Below are 21,278 nucleotides of genomic sequence, written 5' to 3' on the forward strand. Positions count from 1 at the left end.
GCCTGGAGCCTGTTTCCGATTCTGTGTCTCCCTCTCTCTCTGCCCCTTCCCCGTTCATGCTCTGTCTCTCTCTGTCCCAAAAATAAATAAACGTTGAAAAAAAAAATTAAAAAAAAAAAAAAAACTTGATGGACCAATTAAAATTCTAAGCTCTAAATATGAAGCTTAAAGGGCGCTTGAAGGGAGCCTGGGTGGTTCAGTCAGTTAAGCATCTGACTTCAGCTCAGGTCATGACCTCACAGTTTGGTTCTTGAGTTTGAGCCCCACATCGGGTCTGGGCTGACAGCTCAGAGCCTGGAGACTGCTTCAGATTGAGAGAGTGAGAGAGAGAATGAGAGAGAGAGAGAGAGAGAGAGAGAGAGAGAGAGAGAGAGAGAGAGTGTCTGCCCCTATCCTGCTCACATTCTCTCTCTCTCAAGAATGGATAAATTCACATTCTCTCTCAAGAATGGATAAATATCAAAAAAACAAATAAAGCAAACCCAAAAAACCTTAAATAAAAATTTTTAATGGGAAATGAAAATATATCAAGCATGCAGCATGATTCAGGGAAAAAAAAATGAGAAAAAACATAGTTCTTAAAAGTACATAACACTCCTGTGTCTTTTAAGATATACTTCAACTTGCTTCCCTTCTTTTGTTCTCCTGTTTGATCTCAGTAGACATTTGATTTTAAGACTGAAAACTGTTCCTTCAAAATAAATCATACATGCTCTCTGGCAAATTGGTACAGTTAATTCCTCAACTATTTTGCCAAGTCTTACTGCACCAACCTAAAACCACTTAATATCAGAAGAATTCCTTCTTACCTGGTTTAAGATATATTATTTCCACACTGGAATATTCTATTGTACAAGAAAACTACCCCATAACATCATTTATTTAAACCATAACATTGGGAGTTCTGCTGTCATTCGGCAACTTTTCACACATCCTGTTATTTTTATGACCCTGATCCTTTATCAATAAATAGTACCACAAAAATCTGTGGAGTCATCGATAATATAGAAGAGATTATAGATTTTCAAAAACACTAATGATTATCATAAAGACTTTAAGAAAACACATGCAAATTAATACCATTATCAGATTTCCTTTAAACTACAGATTATTTGTGAAAGAAAACGTTACTAAATAAAAGTCCATAGATGGGGTTCAGGAATACCTTAATTACCTTTATATGTACACAAAATATAATATATATACATGCACATTTTTCTATGTAAAGCAGCTAGAGATTTCATCACTATAATTCAAGGCTTCAGATCATCTCTGGACTATGTAAAAGGACACTAAATTAAGTTTAGATGTGAAAATAGAGGATGGGCGATATTCTACTGTCAACAAAAACAAGAGTAACTATAAATCCTAGGATGCCAGAATAAAACTGGTTTACACATACTATCCCAACCCCTCATCCAGTAAGTCCCCCAAAGCTCTCCACAATGGCTTGGTTTATGGGTGCATGGGTGGCTCAGTCGGTTAAGCATCCAACTCTTGGTTTCAGCTCAGGTCATGATCTCATGGTTTGTGGGTTCAAGCCCATGTGCATCAGGCTCCGAAATGCCAGTGTGGAGCCTGCTTGGGATTCTCTCTTTCCACCCCTTCCTCTGCCTCTCCCTGGCTCACGTGTGCCCGTGCGCTCTCTCTCTCAAAATAAATAAATAAGCTTTAAAAAAATAAAGTGGCTTGATTTAAAAACTGCCTCAAGAAACAAATAGCAAATCTGAATACACCTATAACAAAGAGATTAGTCAATAATCAAAAAACTTCCCACAAAGAAAAGCCCAGGACCAAGACAGCTTTGCTGGTGAATTCTACCAAATGCTAAAAGAAGAATTAACACCAACCCTTCATAAGACCTCCCAGAAAGAGGAGGGAAGACTTTCCAACTCATTCTCTGAGGCTAGTACTGTTCCCACCAAACAAGACAAAGATATCAAAGGGAAAAAAACCCACAAAACTATAGACCAATATTCCTTACAAATATACGCACCAAAATATTCAACAAAATACTAACAAATCAAATCAAGCAATATATAAAAGGCTTATACATTATGACCAAGTGGGATTTGTCCCAGAAAAGCAAAACTGGTCCAACACACCACCCATAAACAAAAAAACTATCAATACAACATATAAACAGAATACAAGAGAGAAACCATATGACTCTCTCAATAGATGCAGAAAAAGCATTTGACAGAACCCAACACCATTTTTGATAAAGACAATGAACAAAATAGAAATAGAAGACACCTTCCTTAAAGTGATAAAGGGCATCTATAGAAATCTCACAAATAGCATACTTGATGGTGAGAGACTGATCACTCTCCCCCTAAGATCAGGGACAAGACAATAATGTCTGCTGTCACCACTTCTATTCAACATATTACTAACAGTTCTAACCAGGGCACTTAAGCAAGAAAGAGAAAATAAATAAATAAAAGGCATTCAGATTAGAGGATGCCCGGCTGGCTCAGTTGGTGGAGAATGTGATTCTTGATCTTGGAGTCTTGAGTTCAAGCTCCATTCTAGATGTAGAGCTTACTGTAAAAAGTAAAAAGATAATGAAAATACAAGAGCACTGAGTAATATATAGAATTGCTGAATCACTATATTGTACACCTGAAACTAATATAACACTGTATGTTAACTATACTGGAATCTAAATAAAATTTTTTTAAAAAAGGCACTGAGATCAGAAAGGAAGAAGTCACACTATCTCTTTTTGCAGATGACATGTTCTTTTTCATAAAACACGTTAAAACTAATAAAGAAGTTTACCAAGGATGCAGGATACAGGATAAGTATACAAAACCCAACTATATTCCTATATACTAGCAATAAACAATCAGAAGATGATATTAAGAAAACAACTATGTAGGGGAACCTGGCTGGCCTAGTCAGTTAAGCGTCCAACTCTTGGTTTCAGCTCATGATCTCACAGTCTGTGGGATTGGGCCCTCTGTCGGGCTCTATACTGCCAGTGCAGAGCCTGCTTAGGATTCTCTGTCTCCCTCTTTCTCAGCCCCTCCCCAGCTCACACTGTCTCTGTCTCTCTCAAAATAAACTTAAAAATTTTTTTAAAAAGAAAAAAAAAAAAAGAAAACAACTATGTATACAATAGCATTAAAGGAATAAAATGCTTAAGAACAAAACCAAGGAAGTAAAAGACCTGTAAAGTGAAACTATAAAACACTGTTTTAAGAGATGTAAAGATCCAGTACATGGAAAGACAATCCATATTCATGGATAAGATTTAACATTATAATGATAGCAAAAGGATAGACTCAGTGCAATCCGGATCAAACTTCCAATTGCCTTTTTTTCCCCCAGAAATGAACAAGCTAATCCTAAAATGTATATGGAAATACAGGTGACCCCAAACAGCCAAAACAATCTTGAAACAGAAGAACAAAATTGAAGGATTCACACTTAAATTCCAATTTCAAACTTAGCAAAAAATTACAGTAATCAAGACAATGTAGTGCTGGCATAAGGATCAACATATGGACAGATGAATGGAACAGAAGACAGAAGCCAGAAGCCAGAAGCCAGAAATAAACTCATATAACTGGCTAACTGATTTTCAATAAGCCAAGATCATTCAATGGAGAAAGAATAACCTTTTCAATAAATAGTGCTAGGACTACTGGATATCCACATGCAAAAGAATGAAGTTAGCCCCCTACCTTACAACACATACAAAAATTAACTCCAAAAGATAAAGAAAAAAACAAAATAGGCAGCAGTTTTGCAGATATGACCAAAAGCATTAAAAAAAAGCAGATAAATTAGACTTCATCAAAATTAAAAAATTATGTGCAAAGGACACTATCAAGAAAGTAAAAAGAAAATCTACAAAATGGGGAAAAATATTTGCAAATCACAGATCTGAAAAATGTCTACTACTGAAAAAAATATATGAACTCTTACAACTCAACAAAGAAACAGCCCAATTTTAAAATGTGCAAAGGATCTGAATAGACATTTTTCCAAAGAAGATACAGAAACAGCCAAAAAAGCACATGAAAAGATACTTAACATCACTAGGCTTTAGGGAAGTTCAAGTCAAAAACAACATAGGACCACTTCATACCAACTAGGATAGCTAGAATCAAAAAAGAAATATTGTGGGGGCGCCTGAGTAGCTCAGTTAAGCACCCAAGTCTTGATTTCGGCACATCATGATCGCACGGTCTGCAGGATCGAGCCCCGTGTTGGACTGTGTGCTGACAGCATGGAGCCTGCGTGGTATTCTCTCTCTCCCTCTTCCCCACTGGTACTGGCACTCTCTCTCAAAATAAACAAACATTAAAAAGGAAAGAAATAATGTGTTTGTGAGGACACAGAGAAATCAGAACCCCCCACACATTACTGGAAAGAATGTGGAATACTACAGTCATTATGGAAAACAGTTTGGCAGTTCCTCAAAAAGTTAAACAGTTACCTTATGCCCCAGCAAATTCACTCCTAGATACATACCCAAGAAACTGAAAATTATACTCATGCAAAAATTCGTACACAATGTTAACAGCAGCACTATTCCTAAGAGCCAAAAATGAATGAACCCAAATGTCCATCAATGAATTGAGTAAACAAAATGTAGCATATCCATACAACAGAATATTACTCAACCATAAGGATCAAGTATAGGGAGATGCCACAATATAAACCTTGAAAATATTATGCTTAAGCACATTCCCAGACTCAAAAGGCTATATATTATGTAATTCTATTTATATGAAATTTTCAAAATAGGTACATCCATACAAACAGAAAGATTAGTGTTTGCCAGAGGCTGTGGGAGAGGGGAAATGGGAAGAGACCGTTAATGTAAGTAGGGTTTCTTTTGCAATGAAAATATTCTGGAATTAGATAGTGATGTGATGGCTGCACAACCCTGTGAATACACTAAAAACCGCAAGTGAGTTTTATGATGTGTAAATTACATCTCAATGTTTTAAATGTGGCCTACTTTAGGCAAAAGTTATGTGGCCACCTCAAGTAAAACCTACTATATTTTACTCAAGCATGCCTTCTTTCTTCCCTCTAATCCTCCTACTCTAAACCATACCTCTAGGAAAATCATTCCTCAACACTATTTCCAAAGAAGTGCTTCATATACTACTCTGTATTTATAAGGTAATTGGAACATAAAAAGCTTCCTCTTCCCAAATAATTCAGTCCAAAAGTAATTAGGTGGTCAGGGTAATGCCAGAATCTGTACAGGGAGAGGTCAGAGATTGATTCCATCCAGAGTGAGTTATCACTCACGTAAACATCCTGATGACAATCAAACCCTGGTTTCTGTAGAAGAGAACTGCAAATATGGGAAAGGAAAAAAACTACAATCAGCCTTGTGGCACCGAATGTGTCAATTTATATATAAGATTACAGAAATAAACGTAAACATACATTCCCTAAGTCTGACCACAAAGCCAACTGGAGAACTAGCAAATTCCAGGGCTAGAGCAGGGAAATACAGTATGAACATGGAACGTATTCTTGGGCCAGAAAGTAAGGTAATACCCAAAGAATGATGGTGCGTGTTAAAAGAACACAGAAACCATCTTGAAGCAGTTCCCACCACCCAAACTTGGGAAACTCTGAGCATCAAAAGAAATAGTAGTTACAAATGATAACACACCGGTTAAGACAAGAATCCATTAGTTCATAAATAAACAGAAAGTTTGATGAGAAAGTGGTCTTTTTCGGCACTAAATAAATAAATAAATAAATAAGCAAGCGAGCAAGCAAGCAACCTTATTAATTACAAAGAGAAAAAGAATATAATGGAGACACCTGGCAGACACCACCTTAATCAAGGGATCAAAGTGAATATCACCTGTAATGAGACAAAATGAAATTAAATGTTACTTGATAGAATAAGAACACAGCATCACTTCATTTATTTTTCTGTCAAAGTGTCTATGATTAATCTAGTTCATGAGGAAACTTCAGACAAACCCAAACTGAGAGCTTATAAGACAACTGGCCTGTACCTTCAAAAGTATAGAAGTTAAGGAAAGAATGAAGAACCACAGCATTCCAAGATGAAGGCAACTAAAGAAATTTGACAACTGAATGTAAAACATGAATCCCACCGAACTAGACCCTTTGGCTATAAAGGAACTGTAGAGACAGTGGCAAAATTTGAATGGAGTCTGTGGATTAGATGGTGGTAATGTCACAATGTCAACTTCCTAGTTTTGATGGTTGTACTGAGTTATGCATAATATACTTGTTTGTAGGAAACATACACTAAAGAATTCAGGGGTGATGAGACATCTACAGCTCTTTCTCAAATGGTTCCACAGAAATAGTTATTTACACTGTTCTTGCAACTTTTCTGTAAGTATGCCATTATTTCAGCTACAAATCAAATATTTATATATGAACATAAAATGAGCTGATGTAAGCAAAAGTTAACAACAGCAAATTCATATGTGTACATAGGAAAAAAAAAGTAAACTACGGTTTCATCAAATAACTTTGATTATCTCCATGATGGATGAATAATTCCAGTCATACATATTTTAGACTGATGTGAAATGACCAATAAACTAAACTTTAACACACTAACTTTACATATAGAAGCATACAATATATTCAAGATTAAAATGTAACATGTAATTCCTTGATCATTTTTTCAAGGTTTTTAATTTAATTCCAGGAGTGTTAACATACGGTGTTAAGTTTCAGGTGTACAATACCGTGATTCAAAAATTCTATACATTACTTAGTGCTTATTGTGATAAGTACTCTCATTAATCCCTATCACCTATTTCACCCACCCACCTCTCCTCTGGTAACTATCAGTTTGTTCTCTATAATTAAGAGTCTGTTTCTTGGTTTGTCTTTTTTTTTCTTTGCTCATTTGTTCCACATTTGAATGAAATCATATGGTATTTGTCATTCTCTGACTTATTTAGCTTAGCATTATATTTTCTAGTTCATCTAAGTTGTTGTAAATGGCAGAATAATATTCCATTTATATTATTAAGTCTATTGATGGACACATGGGCTGCTTGCATAATTTGAATATTGTAAATAATGTTGCAATAAACACAGAGGTGTATGTATCCTTTTGAATTAGTGTTTTTGTATTGTGTGGGTAAATAACCAAAAGTGTAATTACTGGATGATATGGTAGTTCTATTTTCACTCTTTTGAGGAACCTCTTTACCGTTTTCCACGATGGCTGCACCAGTTTGCAATGCGACCAGCAGTGCACAAGTGTTTCTTTTTCTCAACATCTTCACCAACACTTCTTGTTCCTTGTGTTTTTGATTTTAGCCATTCTGACAGATGTGAGGTGAGATCTCATTGCAGTCTTGATTTGCATTTCCCTGATGAGTGATGTTGAGCATCTTTTCATGTGTCTGTGGGCTATCTGAATGTCTTCTTTACAGAAATGTCTGTTCATGTTTTCTATTTTTTTAAATTGGATAATTTGTTTTTTTAAGTTTTGAGGTGTGTAAGTTCTTTATATATTTTGGATATTAAGCCTTTATCAGATATGTCACTTGCAAATATATTCTCCCATTCGTAGGCTGTGTTTCGTTTTGTTGATTATTTCCTTTGCTATGCAGAAGCTTTTTATTCTGATGTAGTCCCAATAGTTTATTTTTATTTCCCCTGTTTATGGAAACATATCTAAAAAAGTGCTGCTATAGCTGATGTCGGAAAAATTACTGCCTGTGCTCTTTTCCAGGATTTTTATGGTTTCAGGTCTCACATTAGGTCTTTAATCCATTTTGAGTTCATTTTTGTGTATGGTAGAAGAAAGTGGACCAGCTTCATTCTTTTGCATGTAGCTGTCCAGTTTTCCCAACACCATTTGTCAAAGAGACTGTCTTTTTCCCAATGCATATTCTTGACTCTTCTGTGAAAGACTAATTGACCATATTTGTGGGCTTGTTTCTGGGCTTTCTATCCCGTTCCATTGATCTATGTGTCTACTTTTGTGCCGATATCATACTGTTATGATTACTACAACTTTGTAATGTACTTGAAATCTAGAAGCGTGGTACTTCCAATTTAGTTTTTCCTTTTTAAGACTGTTTTAGCCATTTGGAGTTTTTTGTGGTTCCAAACAAATTTTAGGATTATTTGTTCTGGTTCTGTAAAAATGTTATTGATATATATTTTTTAAATGTTTAAAATTTAAAAAAAACTTTCTTAATTAAAAGAAATAGGGGCACCTGGGTAGCTCAGTTAAGTGTTCAACTCTTGATTCAGTTCAGTATGTATATATGTATTATATATATATTATATACATACATATGTTTACATATTAATACATATTAATATGCTAATCATTTGTTGAGGATTTTTGTATCTTTGTTCACCAGAGCTATTGCCCTGTAGTCCTTTTCTTCGTAGTGTCTGGATCTGGTTTTGGTATTAGGGCCCTCAGTCATTTTATTTTTTTTACCCTGCCTCAACCTTCTTTGGATTCTACATTTAGGTCTACACACTAAATTTGACAAACAGATGTGAAAATCATAGGACTAACTTAATTTACACAGATGATCCTGGCCAAAAAGTCCACTTGATCTATCAAGTTCACTATCTTCACCAACAAACTGAACTGTCTGCAAGGTGTCAATTTTGTTTCATTCTGGGGTTAAATCTGGTCATGTGACAAATACCGGAAAGTCTTCTCTATTTACTGATGTCATAAAATTGGAGAATCATGAGTTAGCAGTTTAAGAATAATTAAAGGTTTATCTAGAGCTCATTTTGAATAGCTTTCATCTACCAGCTACTGTCCTTCTAGTTCAACTCCAGAGTATTCTAGTGACAGCAAAAACAGAAACTAAAAATAAATCTTACTTAACTTTAATTTTAATGCCTAGATTTCTGGGCATTGGGAAGGATAAACTAGAACTAAAAAGAGCACAGGTTAAAAGTTCTGGGGCACCTGCTTGGCTCAGTTAGGGGTGCATGCAATTCTTGATCATAAGGGTCACGAGTTCAAGCCCCATGTGGGGTGTACAGATGATTTAAATAAAACTTCATTTTTTTTTTAAGTCTATTTTGAGAGAAAGAGAGCGCGTGTGCGCATGTGCAACGGGGGAGGGACAAAGAAAGGAAGAGAGAGAATCAGCAGCAGGATACGCGTCATCACTGTAGAGCCCAATACAGGCCTCAATCTCACAAACCACAGGATCATGACCTGAGCCAAAATCAAGAGTCAAACGCTTTACCAACTAAGCCACCCAGGCGCCCCTTAAATAAATAAAACTTTAAAAACTGGGGGGGGAGGGGGAAGTTCTAATGCTGGCTTTACCAAAAACTTGTTAGAACCAGAAGAAAGGCACAATACGTGTGTCAAATGAGGGAAGAAACAGTAATGGATCTAGTAATTCAGTGATTATTGATATTAACAAAGAGCAAAGAATACAACTTAGCAATGGCCACTTCTTAGAATAGAAAGAAGTGTCTATTTCTTTCCCCAATGACAACAGTCCCCCTTATCTGTGGGAGATACATTCCAAGACCTCCAGTGGATGTCTGAAACCACACAGACTAACTACTGAACCCAACATATGCTAGGTTTTCCTACACATACATACCTATAATAAAACTAAATGTATGAATTAGGCACAATAAGGTATTAATAACAATAATAAAATAGAATAATTATAATATACCATAATAAAAGTTCTGTGAATGTGGTCTCTCTCTCTCTCTCTCTCTCTCTCACAATATCTTATACTGTATTCATCTTTTTTTGTGTGATGCTGTGAGATGATAAAATGCCTACATGATGAGATGAAGTGAGGTGAATGTTGTAAGTGTTGTGATGTAGCGCTGAGCTACCAGTGACCTTCTGACAATATGTCAGAAGGAGGATCATCTGCTTCCAAACTGGGGTTGAACATGGGTAAATGAAACCATGGAAAGCAAAACCACAGAAAAGGAGAGACTACTGTATTTGTAGATCTTAAGGAAAGAAGGTACTTGAAACTTAATGTTAGCATATTTCGACCTCTTCTTCTACAACCCCTCAAAAAACAGGACGCTACGAATTATTTATCCCTAACATCATTTATTTTTTCATTGCTTGCAAGACTGTAACTCTATTATTTGAAAGATGACTAGTGAATGATATTAAACCCAAGAGTCAACAAAGCCTTTATATCAAACTAAGCAGTGCACCAGAATTTAATTCAATAAATGGTTTGTGTGTCTGCTACATGCCGAGCAACAGAGGTTACACTCATTCCCTGCCCTTGATGGATTTAGTCTAATCAAAGAGAAACAACATTAAGAAGAAAAATAAAACACCTCCCACACAAATTCCATCCAGAGATAAAAACACTAAAACTACAGAAAAGAGTTTTGCAAATTTTTTCATGTATATGTGTGCATATGTCCACTTATTTAAAAGTTGAAAAACTCATACTGTTTTGTAATTCTCTTCTTGACATCATTTTATGTCAATTAGTATACTTAAAAAAATCACGATTTAAAAAAAAAAATTTTTTTTAACCTTTATTTATTTTTGAGACAGAGAGAGACAGAGCATGAATGGGGGAGGGTCAGAGAGAGGGAGACACAGAATCTGAAACAGGCTCCGGGCTCTGAGCTGTCAGCACAGAGCCTGACGTGGGGCTCGAACTCATGGACTGTGAGATCATAACCTGAGCCAAAGTCGGACGCTTAACCGACTGAGCCACCCAGGCACCCCCAAAAAAATCACGATTTTTAATGAGTTGCAGAGTATTCCACTGTACAAGTGTGCCAAAATTTACCTAACCAATAGTCTGTTGCTAAATGCTCATGCTTAATTTCTTTTAACCCAGGAAGGGAGACTAGGAGTAGGGAAATCAGAGAAAAAAATTACAGCTAACATTATTAACAGCTGTAAATTTAGCCAAGATACTCTATAAAGCCAACTATGGATAAGCCATCTCCAAAAGAGTTTTTAATAGCATCTTATAGAGGCATTCTAGTTAATTTATTAATCACACCAAATGAATGAATGTCCCGCTCCAAAAAGAACTTGAGATGTCTTATATATTGTTCCTATGAGTCCTAGACATGACAATTAATGTGTCACTAAGCACATACACACACATCCCCCTCCATCACAGACTTCCAGAAAACAAGGCTTAATGTTTTGATATCCTTATCTCTACTCCCTCCCTCTCCTTGCCACTATGAATGTCCTATTCCAGGCCTTAACATTACTTTTATCCCCAGTGTTTGCAATGACTCCTGACTTCAATCTCTGCCCATTCCAAATAATCCTACTCAATATTTCTATATAATGCTTTCTGAAGCAAAATATAACCTCCTGGCTTAAAAAGCTCCTAATGCCAATTATTAGAGAATAAATACTGCCTATTTATTATTTAATAGTTTTGGTATTCACTTTGGATGATATAGCCACTAACCCACCTTACAATCTTATCGTCTACTACTTACTTTCTCTCAAATACCCTCCAGTCAAATCCCAATGGTACTCAGATCTTTGAAAAGCCTCCAACTTCCTACCCTATTACATATGCTGTTCTCTCATCTAAAATGCACAGGTCAGGGGACACCTGGGTGGCTCAGTGGGTTAAGCAACCAACTTGGCTCAGGTCATGATCTCATGGCTCATGAGTTAGAGCCCCGCATCGGCCTTTGTGCTGACATCTCAGAGCCTGGAGCCTGCTTCAGATTCTGTTTCTCCCTCTCTGTCTCTGCCCCTCTTCCACTCATGCTCTCTCTCTCAAAAATGAATAAACATTAAAAAAAATAACAAAATAAAAAGTTTAATAAATAAATTTACATAAATCTGTCTTTTTCTCAAAAATGAATAAACATTAAAAAAATTTTTTTTTAATAATAAAATGCACAGGTCAGGATCACCTGGGTGGCTCAGTCAGCTAAGCATCCAACTCTTGATTTCAGCTCAGGTCATGATCTCATGATCATGAGTTCGAGCCCCACATTGGGCTCCACGGTGGGCGTGGAGTTGCTTAAGATTCTCTCTCTCCCTCTCTCTGCCCCTTCCCAGCTCGTTTTCTCTTCCTCTCTCTCTCTCACTCACTCAAAAAAACCCAGTAATAATAAAATGCACATGTCAAAGAACATTTATAGCTACAGAATCACAGATCAGAAAGGGATCTTGAAGATAACTTACTCTATTCACCTTAATTTGCAAATCAGTAACTTCCATCACTTACCCAAGAACCCACAATACTCCCATTCTATCACCCTTTCCATTGCACGGTGGTTCTCAAACTCTAGTACGCCCAACAACCAGCCCAGTGGTTACTGAAAAGACAGACTTCTTACCCTCATCTGCAAAGATTATGCTCTAGTAATATGGGCTAGGACCAGAACTCATTTTTTTTTTTTGAACAAGAAAATTACAAGAAAAAGAGAATGACATATGAATATGTAGCCTGGTAGCACTTGGCACATCATCTGAAATTTTCCATTTCTGCTCCCATACTGGAATTTCCAAAAAAAAACAGCTACTCACTGCTACTTGTGCAGAATCCATAAATCTCAGTCCAAAATAGTCACTTTCAATAAGGTCCAAGTGGTACATTATCTGATCAAAGAGCTCTTGTCCTTTGGCTTTTTTCTGAAATGGTAAGAAAATAAATTAATCAATAAATGACTTTAAAGATCAACAAGTGTGAACTGAAGATCTATTTTAAAAAAACATTACTTGCAGGGTGCCTGGGTGGTTTAGCTGGTTAAGCATCCAACTCTTGATTTTCGCTCAGGTCAAGATCTCAGGATTCGTGAGTTTGAGCCCCACGTAGGGCTCTGTGCTGACAGTGCTGACACTGCTTGGAATTCTCTCTCTCTCTCCTTCTCTGTCCCTCCCCTTCTGGTTTTCTCTCAAAATAAACTTAAAAAAAATTTTTTTGGGAGTGTCTGGATGGCTCAGTCGGTTAAGTGTCAACTTCGGCTCTGGACATGATCTCACGGTTCGTGAGTTTGAGCCCCGTGTTGGGCTCTGTGCTGACAGCTCAGAGCCTAGAGCCTGCTTCAGGTTCTGTGTCTCCCTCTCTCTGCCCTCCCCAGCTTGCGCTCTCTCAAAACTGAATAAACGTTAAAAAAAAAAAAAAATTAAAACTTTTCAATTAAGTTAAATTTAAAAAATAAAGTAAAAAAACATTACTTGCAATACCAAAAATACTACCATGTATCAAGTAATGGGTAAGATACTATAATTTCCCAATAAACTATTTAAAGCCAAAAGAGAATTTATGATCTATCTGCACTTTCATGGAAAGTGTTACTTCCTATCAACCAATAATTATTATCTTGTACTGAACATTGTGCATAAGGACAAACTCTTATCTTGTTAATTTTTAGAGTCCCTACTTCAAAGGAGCTCTATAATGTAACTGGAGAGAGAAAATACACAAGAAAACTTAAAACACTAACGTACGAATCATGTGGAACTGTGTATTTGCCAACAGATTTTAGAGAAGAGATAGTCATAGAGACTAGAATCATCAGTTTTGGAGATCAGCCTTAAACTGGAAAACAATGTAAGGTAGAAAATGGCAAAAACAAAACTGGAACATGGGAGGAAATACAGGACAATGAGATAATACTGTCATCAATGCGGAAGACACAAATGGCAGGGGAAGGTAGATAATAAGCAAAGAAACGTGTATGGAAAACGCAGGTCTCAAAGTGTGGTCTCAGGACCCAAGGGTTCCTCCAGATACTTTCAAAAGATCCTCAAGGTCCTAGGATTCTCCCCGTGTAACTCAATCAAAACAACATACTGCAACACAGTAAATGCAGAAGCAGAAACCAGAACCTAAGTATGTTCTATTAGACCAGACATTAATGAGATATGCAAAAGTGCATAAGACAATTACTCTTCTCACTAAATTCTTTTGTTTAGTAAAATAGTTATTTTTCACAAAAATACTTGTATGTTATTAATAACATACAAGGGTTATTTTATGGCTGTTTTAGGTTTTTTAAAGAGTATTTTAAGAAAGAGAGAGAGAGTGTGCACGCAAGCACGTGGTGAGAGTGGGGGGAGTGAGAGAGAGAGGGAGAGAGAGAGAGGGAGAGAGGGACAGAGAGGGAGAGAGGGAGAAAGGGAGAGGAGAGAGAGGGAGAAGGAGGGAGGGAGGGAGGGAAGGAGGGAGAGAGAGGGGGAGAGAGAGCGAGAGCGAGAGCGAGAGCGAGAGAGAGAGAGAGAGAGAATATGAATGAATTCCAAGCAGGCTCCATGCTGTCAGCACACAGCCCAACACAGGGCTCAATCCCTCAAATCATGAGATCATGACCTGAGAGGAAATCAAGAGTCAGACACTCAACGGACTGAGCCACCCAGGGACCCCTATTTTTTGCTGTCTTAAAATTATTTTTAAAAATTTTCAGTTTTAAATTCTAATAGGGTAACTATTGATAGCTATAACCCACATAAGCAAAAGCATTGTTAAGATCCTCAATTTTCAACAATTTTCATAAACATCCTAACCATGCCTCTCCTCCTATGTAATTTTAAATTATGACTTAGGTATTTCTTGTAAAATTATATATATCTATAGATCTATATATTTTACTCAGTCATCAAACTGTCTTTTAACTGACATCCTTAAAATACAACTTGTATTTTTGCTTTTCCTGCACTTTTTACAATCTTTCTTTTTGATAAATAAAAGTGCTATCCATATATCCCTTTATCAAGAGAAGAACTTTACAATGCCCTCATGCCCATCATCTCCCCTCCATCCAATCCTCATGTCAATGAGCATACTTTCTCTATTTCTTTTCTTTGGTCGTGGCTAATTTTTTTTAAGATGACAATCTTTATTTTGGTATTTTGATCATTCTTTATACATCTTACATTTGTACATCACACATACCTAACAGCATCTGCTAGATTTGTTTCTCCACTCGTTTAAGTTCTTCCTACAGAAACGTCCTCCATGTGGGACTTTGTACGGCCTATCTTTAAAGGTCTTCTATGTTTGAGAGTATTTTCAACATGCTTTTACACTTGAATGCTTATTGTCACCTTATAAAATTTAAGGTTCAGAGTTATTTTCTTTCAACACTGTTCAATACTCAAAACGTATTACTCCTTCATCTTCTTACAGCTTATGTGCTGTTGAAAAGTGTGATGACAATTCGAATTCTGGTCCTTAATGTTATTAATTCTTGGTTAGCTTTTAAACTTCTCTATCTCTGAGAGTCTTAAATTTCAATATAATGTGTCTAAGTGTGGTTTTTTCCTCATCTCTATATTGTATTCTACTGGGCCTTTTAAATTAGAGATCTTTCATCTCCCTTTAATTCTGGGAAAACAATCTATTATTTCCTCAAATATCTGTCCTCTATTTTTCTAAGTTTCCTACCTAAGTGCCAGCACTTCTACTCTTTTTCTTAAACATGTGTTTATTTAATACTCCCAATTATCCTGATGATTATGGCTTATTTGTCCATTTAATAAATACATAACATAGAAAAAGTTTAGAAGGCTTTAGTAATATGACCCCATTGCATAGCTACAAAAATGACAAGGCTAGAATTTGCATTTTGCTCTCTCCCAAGCTCCAATTTCCTAAGGTTACACACCACACCCAGATTTTAACTGGAATGTCACCTCTCAGATCAGTAATTAGATACCCCCAACTTCTTATCACAACCTCATCTCTATCTTGTTCACAAAACTACTCTCAATGCCTAGATTCTCCAACTACAATGGGAACTTCCAGTACACTGATCCCACTTAACAAGCATCAGTCTCCGTTTCTTTTTTTTTTTTTAACATAACTAAATTTACCATTTTAACATATACAATTCAATGTCATTAAACATATTCCCAATGTGTACAACTGTCACCACCCTTCATTTCCAGAACTTATCATAATACCAATCAGAAACTCTGTACCCATTAAACAACCATTTTTCACACTCCCTCCCTTTAACCCCTAATAACCTCTTTCCTACTTTATGTGGCTCATGAATTTGCCCATTCTACATACATCACATAAGTAGAATCATACAGTATATGTCCTTTTGTGTCTGGCTTATCTCACTTAGCATAATGCTTTCAAGGTTCATCCATGTTGTAGCAGGTTTCAAAATTTCATTCCTTTTTAAAACCGAATAATATTCCATTGTATGTATACACCGTATTGTTTATCTGGTCATCTGCTGATAAACATCTGGGTTGCTTCCACCTTTTGGCTATTGTGAATACTGCTACGAACACTGGTATACAAGTATCTGTTTGAGTCCCTGCTTTCAATACTTTTGGGAATGTACTTAGGAGTGGAATATGATAACCCTATGTTTTTAACTTTTGAGGAACTGCCCAATTGTTTTCCATAGTAGCTGTACCATTTTGCATTCCCACCAGCAATTCATAAGATTCTAATTTCTCCACATCCTCACCAACATGTTATTTTCTGGGGTTGTTTTGCTTGGTTTTGTTTGATACAGCCATCTTAATGGATGTGAAAGGACGTGATTTTGATTTGCATTTCCCTAATGTCCTAATGGTGATGTTGAGCATACTTTCAGGTGCTTATTGGCCATCTGCATATTTTCTTAGAGAAATATCTATTCAAGTCCTTTGTACACATTTAAAAGAAAAATTTTACTGAAGTATAGTTAAAATACAACATTACATTAGTTTTTTTTTTTTTTCAACGTTTATTTATTTTTGGGACAGAGAGAGACAGAGCATGAAGGGGGGAGGGGCAGAGAGAGAGGGAGTCACCGAATCGGAAGTAGGCTCCAGGCTCTGAGCCATCAGCCCAGAGCCTGACGCAGGGCTCGAACTCACGGAGCGCGACATCGTGACCTGGCTGAAGTCGGACGCTTAACCGACTGCGCCACCCAGGTGCCCCAACATTACATTAGTTTTAGGCATACAGCATAGTGATTGAACCATTACATAAAGTACAAAACGCTCACCACAGTAAGTGTAGTTATCATCGTCACCATACAGTTATTCCAATATGATTGACTATATTCCCTATGCTCTACTTTTGTCACCCTAATTTATTAATTTTATAACTGGAAATTTGCACTTCTTAGTCCTCTTTTACCTGCTTCACCCACCTCCTGACCCACTACAAATTCATTGTTCAGCTGCATCTAGACCATCACTTGCTGCTTATATTCTTCTTTTCTCCTAATAAATTATTCCAGGTCACCGCCTCACTTGACATCCTGTTTTCTGAAGATTAAGACCATCAAGATATTACCTTTTCATCAGCCTTCCATCTTTCCCAGCAAAGGATGGCAGTGCTTTCTAGAATACTCACTCTATAATCTCCACCTATGTATATAAAACCAATTTCTGAGAAACATTTTTCCTATTCATTTAACAAACTCAGATCTCCCCTATCTAGCCATTCTCTAGATGCTGTTATTTCCTTCCTTCCTGTTACCGCCAAATCTCATGGCAATTCTTCAACTTCCCTTCATAACTAAATAATACTGATTAAGCACCTACTAGGTACGAGGGACTAAAAGAGGTCCAAAAAATATAAGATTGTCCCCAATAATTCCCTTAAATCCTCTATTTCCTTTTTTAGAGATTTTTTAAGTTTACTTATTTTGAGAGAGAGAGAGACAGAGCATACGAGCAAGGGAGGAACAGAGAGAGAGAGAGAAAGGAGAGAGAGAATACCAAGCAGGCTCCACAGTGTCAGCACGCGTTTGAACTCACAAACCGAGAACTCATGACCCGAGCCGAAACCAAGAGAGTTGGAGGCTTAACTGACTGAGCCACCTAGGCTCCCCTGCTTTAAGCCCTCTAAATCTGGCTTCTAAACACATCATTGCACCACTCCATCATAGGGCCCTCCTTTTTCCGCTTCATTCTTTTACTCCTCTCTCAGTGACAGCAGACTATGCTCTCATGATCTTCCACACAATCAATATCCCCCACTCCACCACAGCGAAACTGTATTTTACTCAGGTCTGATCTCCACTTTCTTCCCTGCACCATATCCATGTACTAAGCATTCCTTCTCCTGCAGTCTCACTGCCACGATTAGTCCACAGCCCCATCGTCGTGTGCCTTCATTAATATTCAGTCTCCAGATTTTGTTTTCCTGTAATGAATCAAGGAAATCAACTCTAAATCATCTCTTGAGTACTAAAAAAAACGTTAAATGGAATATAACACAAGTATGCAAAATTCCATGCATCTTTAAAAACAGGTGTGAGATATAATTCACATATCATTTACCTATTAAAAGTACTAACTTCAGGGGCACCTAGGTGGCTCTGTCAGTTAAGTGTCTGACTTTGGCTCAGGTCATGATCTCATGGTTTGTGAGTTTGAGCCCCATGTTGGGCTCTGTGCTGACAGTTCAGAGCCTGGATTTCGTGTCTCCCTCTCTCTCTCTGCCCCTCTCTGACTCACACTCTGTCTCTCAAAAATAAACATTAATGTTTTTTAAGTACAAAATTCAAAGGTATAATCACAGATATGTACAACCATCACAATTTCAGAACATCTTCATACCTCAAAAAGAAACCTTGTATTTTTTAGCTTTTGCTCCAACCACCATTCCCACCACTCCCTCAGTCCCTACCCATCTGCCCTAGGCAACCACCAAACCACTAATCTACACTTTTTTTTCATATAGATTTCTTTATTCTGGACTTTCATATAAATGGAATCATATAATATGTGGTCCTTTGTGACTGGCTTCTTTCACCCAGCCAATGTTTTCAAAGTTCACCCATGTAGCATGTATCAGAACTTCATTTCCTTCATGGCCAAATAATATCCCATTATATGGATATAACACATTTTGTTTATTCATTCAACTTTTGAGAGATAGCTGGGGTTTTTTTTCCCACCTTTTGGACAGTAAGAATAACGCTGTTATGATCATCTGTGTACAAGTTTTTGTCTAAACCTATGTTTTCAATTCTCTTGGATACATACCTAAAAGTAGAATTGCTGGGTCACATGGTAACTATGTTTAATCACCTGAGGAACTGTAGGCTTTATTCCAAAGCAGATGTACAATTTATAGGACTGTCAAAAATGTAAGAGTGTTAAAGTTTCTCCACATTCTCACCAACACTTAGTATTATCTGACAGCTTCATTTTAACTTTCACAGTTGACATGTAGTATCTCACCATGGTTGTGATTTGCATTTCTCTGCTGACTAATGATGTAAAGCATCACTTCATGTGCCTATCGGTCATTTGCATATCTTATTTGGAGAAGGGTCTATTCAGATCCTTCGCCCCCGTTCTCTTTTTTTTTTTTTTTTTTTCTTAAAGTGAGAGTGTGAGCAGAGAAGCAGACGGAGAGGGAGAGAGAGAGAATCCTAAGCAGGCTCCATCCCAGTGTGGAGCCTGACACGGGGCTCAATTTCACGACCATAAAATCACGACCTGAGCCCAAATCAAGAGTTGGACACTTAACAGACCAAGCCACCTAGGTACCCCATTGCCCATTTTCAGTGTGTTGTCTTTGGGACGCCTGGGTGGCTCAGTTGGTTAAGCATCCAACTTCGGCTCAAGTCATGATCTCATGGTTCATGGTTGGAGCCCCACGTCAGGCTCTGTGTGGACAGCTCAGAGCCTGGAGCCTGCTTCGAATTCCGTGTCTCCCTCTCTTTGCTCCCTGCCCCCCCCCCCAACTCCTGCTCTGTCTCTCAAAAATAAATAAACATAAAAAAAATTTAATTGGGTTGTCTTTTTATTATTGGGTTGTAACAGTTCTTCATATATTCTAGACGTAAGTGCTTATCAAATATGTAACCTACAAATACTCTTTCCCATTCTGAGAATCTTTTCAGTTTCGTGATGATGGCCTTTGAGACACAAAAGTTCTTCATTTTGATAAAAGTCCAACTTATTTTTTTTTTTATTTTGTTGTCCATGTTTTTCATGTCATACCTAAAAAACCAAATCCAAGGTCATGAAGATTTATCCCTACATTTTGTTTTAAGAGTTTTATCGTCTTATCTTTTATGTTTAGGTCTTTGGTCCATTTTGAGTTAACTTTTGTATATGGTGTCAGCTAAAGTTTCAACTTCACTTTATTCTCTCATATATGGCTATCCAGTTCTCCTACCACCACTGGTTGAAAAGACTATTCTTTCCCCCAATAAATGGCTCTGGAACCCTCATCATAAATCAAATGACCATAACCAAAGCTATCTTGAGAAAGAAGAAGGCTGGAGATCTCACAACCCCAAACTTGAAACTACACTACAAAGCTATTTTTTTATACTACAAAGCTATATTAACAAAAGCAGTATGGTACTGGCACAAAAACAGACACATAGATCAATGGAAAAGGACAGAGAACCCAGAAATAAATCCATGCTTATATGCCTAATTAATCTACAACAAATGAAGCAAAAATATACACTAGGGAAAGACAGTCTCTTCAATAAATGGGACTGGGTAAACAGGATAGTCATATGCAAAAGAATGAAACAAGACCACTATCTTATACCATCTACAAAAATTAACTCAACATGGATTAAAGACCTAACTGTGAGACCTGAAACCATAAAACTTCCAAAAGAAAATATAGGCAGTAATCTCTCAGATACTGACCTTAGCAATATTTTTCTGGATAACCCTCCTCACACAAGAGAAACAAAACAAAAATAAACATTAGAACTATATCAAACTAAAAAACCTTTGCACAGTGAAAGAAACCATCAACAAAATGAAAAGGAAACCTACTGACTAGGAGAAGATACTTGCAAATGATATGTCCAACAAGATGTTAATACCCAAAATATATAAAGAACTCATAAAACTAAACACCCAAAAAACAAACAATTCAATTAAAAAATGGAGGACATGAATAGACAATTTTTCAAAGAAGCCATCCAGATGGCCAACAGACACATGAAAATATACTCAACATCACTAACCCTCAGGGAAATGCAAATCAAAACCACAGTTGAGTTATCACCTCACACCTATCAGAATGTCTAGTATCAAAAAAGACAAGAAATAAGTGTTGGGCAGAAATAAGGATGTGCAGGAAAAGGGAACCCTCATGCACTGCTAGTGGGAATATAAAGTCGTATAGCCACTATGGAAAACAGTAGGAAGGTTCCTCAAAAAATTAAAAACAGAAATACCATATAATCCAGTAATTCCACTGGTGAGTACTTACACAAACAAAAATGCTTGTCAAAAAGATATATGCACCCCTATGTTTACTGCAGTATTTACGAAGCCAAGATATGGAACCAACCTAAATGTCCACCAATAGATGAATCAATAAAGAAGATGTGGTGTATATACACAATGGAATATTAGTCATAAAAAAAAA

General features: G+C 36.9%; 1 protein-coding gene across 7 annotated transcripts in view; it reads right to left on the reverse strand.

Annotated features, from left to right (window-relative positions):
- The window catches only part of EPB41L5 (erythrocyte membrane protein band 4.1 like 5), a 149,897-nt gene that overhangs the window by 112,899 nt on the left and 15,720 nt on the right, over window positions 1-21,278 (reverse strand). For all 7 annotated transcript variants that reach the window (XM_040474821.1, XM_040474818.1, XM_040474817.1 and 4 more), the window contains exon 3: window positions 12,491-12,595. In XM_040474821.1, coding sequence (XP_040330755.1) covers window positions 12,491-12,595 — 105 coding nt within the window. The remainder of the gene's footprint in view (window positions 1-12,490; window positions 12,596-21,278) is intronic.

Source organism: Herpailurus yagouaroundi, unplaced genomic scaffold, assembly GCF_014898765.1.
Source record: "Herpailurus yagouaroundi ecotype Mexico unplaced genomic scaffold, PumYag 140, whole genome shotgun sequence".
NCBI lineage: Eukaryota > Metazoa > Chordata > Mammalia > Carnivora > Felidae > Herpailurus > Herpailurus yagouaroundi.